This window comes from Salmo trutta, chromosome 34, assembly GCF_901001165.1.
Source record: "Salmo trutta chromosome 34, fSalTru1.1, whole genome shotgun sequence".
In the NCBI taxonomy this organism is placed as follows: domain Eukaryota; kingdom Metazoa; phylum Chordata; class Actinopteri; order Salmoniformes; family Salmonidae; genus Salmo; species Salmo trutta.
The window spans coordinates 23,880,524-23,886,740 of record NC_042990.1 but is presented as its reverse complement, the minus strand read 5'-3'; the positions used below and the strand labels follow the sequence as shown (position 1 = coordinate 23,886,740).

The window sequence follows — 6,217 nt, the reverse complement described above, 5'->3', positions numbered from 1 at the left end:
TCTGACAGAGGAAGACTGCAGGTGAGTAACTGCCCTTTACCCTCCATATCACTTCCTCCTTCTCTCTCTCTCTCTCTCTCTCTCTGTGTCTAACTCCCCACCTCTCTCACCCCCTCTCTCTGTAGCGATAGTCTCCGTGGTTATAATGGGCTGTGCCCACTGTAAACAGAAAAAGGCTGCAGCCAAGGCTGCTGCAGTCGAGCTGTCTGACCCATCTCCTAGCAACAGCCCTGATGGGGTTGTGTCTACAGCATCGGCCACGCCCCGTTATCATCCTGGCCCCACCCACCCGACAATACCTGACTTCAACAAGCCGTTTGGCTCTGCCTGTTTTCCTAATACCAACGCACAAACCTGTGCAGGGGGCATCACAGGTACAGATTGATGGCTTCAAACAATGTGTTGTGTGTTTATGTAGGACTTATAATAGGTTCATGAAGGGGAGATGTATAATGTATGCATACTGACGTGTGTGTGTGTGTGTGCGTGTGTGCGTGCGTGCGTGTGTAGGTGGAGGTGTAACTCTCTTCATAGCGTTGTATGACTATGATGCTCGTACAGAAGATGACCTGTCCTTCCAGAAGGGAGAGAAGTTCCACATTATCAACAACACGTGAGAGTCACATTACAATTCCAGAATAAGTTGCAGATAGTGGCTTTCCAGATCAAATCAAGTGTCTGCTCCCTACAATGTGATGGTTGTCTCTACAGAGAGGGGGACTGGTGGGAGGCCCGGTCATTGGACACTGGGAAGTCTGGTTACGTCCCTAGTAACTATGTAGCTCCTGTAGACTCTATACAGGCTGAGGAGTGAGTACACACACACACACACACACACACACACACACACACACACACACACACACACATACACACACACACACACACACAAGAACATCTGCTGAATGACTAATGGGTAAATGTTTGTGTGTTACCAGGTGGTATTTTGGGAAGATGGGAAGGAAGGATGCAGAGAGACAGCTCCTGGGACTGGAGAACCCCAGAGGAACATTCCTTATCAGAGAGAGTGAGACCACCAAGGGTACATACACACCTGCACTCAGAAAGTGTTCACACACATTTGCTAAAAGTTACACAAAACGTTTGAAGGTTTCCCACACACAGATTAAGCCTAGTCCTGGACTAAGAAGCACTTTTCCTTGACAATCTCCATGAATCTGGGTCTGGTCAACTGGCTGTAATTGTATTAGATATCTATATGTGGTTAGAAAGGTATTCTCAAACATCTCAGTACAGATGTGTTTCTGTTCATTCATACATAGTCATCGTCCCGGTCAGAGTGGTCAGAGTATGAAGTGTCCTCCTCTATCTCCAGGTGCATACTCCCTGTCCATCCGGGACTGGGATGATGGGAAAGGTGACCACGTCAAGCATTATAAGATCAGGAAGCTGGACAATGGAGGATATTACATCACAACACGCACACAGTTCGACACCGTGCATCAACTGGTGCAGCACTACACAGGTGAGTGCTTAGGGGCTAGGGGTGAAGTACCTAACTTAGGGTGTGTGGGTAAAGCTGCTAGGGTGTATGGACTAGGGTTAACGTATTTAGGGCCTAGGTGAGGGCTTTCTCTCCATGGCCAAGACTAATGGAATTCAGATCCCTCTTTTCTCTCCCTTTCCCAGTGTCTGTGTGCCCTCTGGTGGTGCAGTCTTGTATAGGAGCTATTCTGCTCTGTAGTGTGTGTGTGTGTGTGTGTGTGTGTGTGTGTGTGTGTGTGTGTGTGTGTGTGTGTGTGTGTGTGTGTGTGTGTGTGTGTGTGTGTGTGTATGTGTGTGTGTGTGTGTGTGTGTGTGTGTAAACTGATGTGTATCGGTAAAATGCGAGCACTTTTTAGTAGATCCAAGTAAGGTACTGTAGTCAGTTGCTTTTTATGTTCTATATGTGTTTGTTGCTTTTGTGCCTCAGCAATTTATCTCTCCCTCTTGTCTGTCTGCTTCTCTCTCTTTGTCTTTGTCCCTTGCTTTTGCTCTCTCCTTTATTCTGTCTGTCTGTCTGTCTTGCTTCGTCTCTCTCTCTTCCACCCCTCTCTCACCCACCTCAGAGCGAGCGGCAGGTTTGTGCTGTAGGTTGATTGGCAGCTGTAGGCGGGGCATGCCTAAGCTAGCCGACCTATCGGTGAAGACCAAGGACGTGTGGGAGATTCCCAGAGAATCTCTCCAGCTGATTAAGAAGCTGGGAAACGGGCAGTTTGGAGAAGTCTGGATGGGTAGGAAGTTCTGTGTCTTTGCATGCCTTTTCATCTCATTTCATCTCCCTCCCTCTACCCTTCCCTCCCTCTCCACTCCTACCATCCCCCCTTCCCCCTCCAACCCCTCACTCCTCTAGGCTGTAACGATGGGCTGTGTTACTTTCTGACCACACCCTGTCCCAATGCCACGCCCCTCACCCTGGGGCTGGGGCGGGATGCCTGGGAGGTTGCCAGGAAAACGCTGGCCCTAAACAGAAAGTTGGGCCAGGGCTGCTTCGGAGACGTCTGGATGGGTGAGACCAACTGTCAATCAATCAATCAATCAATCAATCAATCAATCAGTCACCTTCTTATACTGTAGGTTGAGACCACTTCCAGTCTAGCGCAGGGATCATCAACTACATAACGCTGTGGGATGTTTTTATGTTCTGGAGGAGATGGTTGGGGGGCCGGAACATAATGACAAATCATTTGAAGACTGCAAATTGACCGCAAGAACAGATATGTTTGACTAAAACATAATCATTTCAAACCTTGCTTACATTTGTATGGGAATACTTAGGAAAATATATTTTAAGTGAAAATCCCTTTGAGCTGATTTCCTGGTGTTTCTACAGTCTTATGTCTGACATTGAAAATAAAATTTAAAAAAACTTGGGGGCCAGTTGGGAAACCCTGGACTATAGCGGTCTTCACAACTGGTCCCAGAAGTGCTTCTCAGTGTGTCTGGGATTATTCCCAATGTGGTGGGGTGTAGTGCTCTCTTTTCCCACGGCCAGCTGTTCCCAGTTTCCATTCCAGTGTTGTTCTGTGTCAGTGTATTAGTCTCTCTGTGTGTCCGGACCAGGAGGTAGCCAATCCTATTCCTGGTCCAGCTGACTCTCCCTCTCTCCTTCCCTTCCTTATCCCACCCCGCCACCTCCGTGCATACCCTCTTTATAACTCGTGTGTGTGTGTGTGTCAGGTATGTGGAACGGCACCACCAAGGTAGCAGTGAAGACATTGAAGCCAGGCACCATGTCTCCAGAGGCCTTCCTAGAAGAAGCTCAGATCATGAAGAGACTGAGACATGACAAGCTGGTGCAGCTGTACGCTGTGGTCTCTGAAGAACCCATCTACATCATCACAGAGTTCATGAGCCAAGGTGCTGTACCGAGCACACACATATGCAAGCAGAGCCACACACACCACATGTTTTCACAATTATTTCTGAAATGAATTAAACTGTGTATTTCAGGTAGCTTACTGGACTTCCTAAAGGATGGGGAAGGAGGGAATCTGAAGTTGCCTCAGCTGGTGGATATGGCTGCACAGGTAAGAACACAAACCATCTTGGCAGTCCATTGATGCTCCTCTTGTGGTTGGGCCGTGGTTCAGAGCTTCTGGTGCTGCTGCCATGTGAGGTCGATTTGGGAGTCACGTGTGGGATTGGATGGCTTGCACCTCTAACCCTTCCTCCTGTGTGTGTGTGTGTGTGTGTGTGTGTGTGTGTGTGTGTGTGTGTGTGTGTGTGTGTGTGTGTGTGTGTGTGTGTGTGTGTGTGTGTGTGTGTGTGTGTGTGTGTGTGTGTGTGTGTGTGTGTGTAGATAGCGGCAGGCATGGCGTATATAGAGCGTATGAACTACATCCATCGTGATCTGCGAGCGGCTAACATTCTGGTCGGGGAAAATCTGGTGTGCAAGATAGCTGACTTTGGTCTGGCCAGACTCATAGAGGACAATGAGTACACAGCCAGACAAGGTAGAAGAGAGTTACTGTGTTAGGACTTTGACATCACTTGATGTGAAAAGGGCTTCATAAATACATTTGATTGATTGATTTTACAGGAGCCAAGTTCCCCATCAAGTGGACAGCTCCTGAAGCAGCTCTATACGGGCGCTTCACCATCAAGTCTGATGTGTGGAGCTTTGGTATCCTGCTCACTGAACTCATCACAAAAGGACGCGTGCCTTACCCAGGTATGGGGGTGTAGATGTCTCCTACTCTGTCGCCCTTTTTTCCAGCCCTCTGTCTTTCCATCTGTCTCTATGATGGATATGCTGTGTGTTACACTGAAAAACATCTGTCTTTGTCTTTCTCTCTACCTGCTCTCTCTCCCTGCCTCTACCTCCCTCCCTCTCCCTCCCTCCCTCTCCCTCCCTCCCTCTCTCTACCTCCCTCCCTCTCCCTCCCTATACCTCCCTCTCCCTCCCTCTACCTCTCTCTCCCTCCCTCTCCCTCCCTCCTCTCCCTCCATCTACCTCCCTCCCTCTCCCTCCTCCCTCTCCCTCCTCTCTCTCTCTCCCTCCTCCCTCTCCCTCCTCTCTCTCTCTCCCTCCTCCCTCTCCCTCCTCTCTCCCTCTCCCTCCCTCCCTCTACCTCTCTCCCTCCTCCCTCTCTACCTCCCTCCCTCTCCCTCCTCTCTCCCTCCTCCCTCTCCCTCCTCCCTCTCCCTCTACCTCCCTCCCTCTACCTCTCTCTCCCTCCTCCCTCTCTACCTCCCTCCCTCTCCCTCCTCTCTCTCTCTCCCTCCTCTCTCTCCCTCCTCCCTCTCCCTCCTCTCTCTCCCTCCTCTCTCTCTCTCCCTCCTCCCTCTCCCTCCTCTCTCTCTCTCCCTCCTCCCTCTCCCTCCTCTCTCTCCCTCCTCTCTCTCCCTCCTCTCTCTAGGTATGAATAACCGTGAGGTCCTGGAGCAGGTGGAGAGGGGGTACAGGATGCCCTGTGCGGTGGGTTGTCCTGCCTCCCTCCATGAGCTGATGGTGCAGTGCTGGCGGAGAGAGGCGGACGAGAGACACACCTTTGAATACCTGCAGGGCTTCCTGGAAGACTACTTCACTGCTACTGAACCCCAGTACCAGCCTGGAGAGAACCTGTGACCGCACACAGACACAAGTGTACACACACACACACACACACACACGACCTATACATACTGTAAGCCTTATCTACTATATGTTGCTGTCTGTCAGGGCAGAGCAATCAAACACGAGCCAGAATTCTTCCTCTCCTCCTATCTGTGCTCGGCTGCCTAGACCAGCAGAGGAAATGGGATTGTTGTCAGTGTACTAAGCCTTAATAGCTTTACTGAGTTACCATGACAACAAGGCTTCGTCTTTAGATGGAGGTTGGGGGGGGTTAAGGTTAGATGGGGTTAGGGGGGTTAAGGTTAGAGGGGGTTAGGGGGGGTTAAGGTTAGAGGGGGTTAGGGGGGTTAAGGTTAGAGGGGGTTAGGGGGGTTAAGGTTAGAGGGGGTTAGGGGGTTAGGGGGGTTAAGGTTAGAGGGGGTTGGGGGTTAAGGTTAGAGGGGGTTAGGGGGGTTAAGGTTAGAGGGGGTTAGGGGACCAGTTTGTGCCTAAAATCTTTACTCGTGTAAGATGATGATGGTGATGACTTCACTCCAATGCTTTTTACTCTCTAAGCATCTTTCATGACGTCAAAGTGGATTTTTACTGTAACCTTTCTTAAACCTGATATCGACAACCCTGTTTTTTTATTTTTTATTTAATGCTCGTATATCTACTGTTTGTATCTTAACTAACACATGGGGTCTGTTCAGCAGGGTGCAACGTTTCAGAATGTTCAGATAGACAATCATATATGTTCTATACAGTATATTTTTATCAGGTAGAATAGGCGTTTGTACCAGCTCTATTCGTAAATGTTTTATGTGCTATGTTCTGACTATTTCACCTCTCTGAATCCACGCATGTTCTGTATACAGCCTTCTGCCAATGGGAGGGCCAGGCAAAGGGTCAAATGAATGCACAGAGGTCGGAGTTGGGACCGTGAGCGGGAGTGTGGGTTTTTATGATGAATTTAACTTTTCTGTTGTTTCAGATGTTTCTGTGCCTGTGGTAAAGTTATTTTCCACAATACATGTGTCTTGTTTTCTTAGTTTCTAGGTCTAGCCTGCAAACACGTATTTCTTTACTCACAGACACATGCACACACACATTTGGACTGTCTAGTGTGGTCAGTCTACTTGAAATTGGGTCCCTCCTGTGGTAAGTCTGTCTGCTGTT

The 6,217-nt window shown here is 49.2% G+C and overlaps 1 protein-coding gene across 2 annotated transcripts; it reads left to right on the top strand.

Annotated features, from left to right (window-relative positions):
- On the top strand, positions 1-5,340 carry yrk (Yes-related kinase; the record flags this gene model as incomplete). 2 transcript variants are annotated; one of them, XM_029732301.1, is given in 12 exon segments in its annotated part: positions 1-21; positions 126-374; positions 511-613; positions 712-810; positions 939-1,042; positions 1,337-1,486; positions 2,354-2,509; positions 3,181-3,360; positions 3,454-3,530; positions 3,803-3,956; positions 4,043-4,174; positions 4,863-5,340. In XM_029732301.1, coding segments are annotated over 11 exon segments (1,593 nt in total). In that variant the 3' UTR covers positions 5,072-5,340.
- Positions 5,341-6,217: the final 877 nt, after the last annotated feature.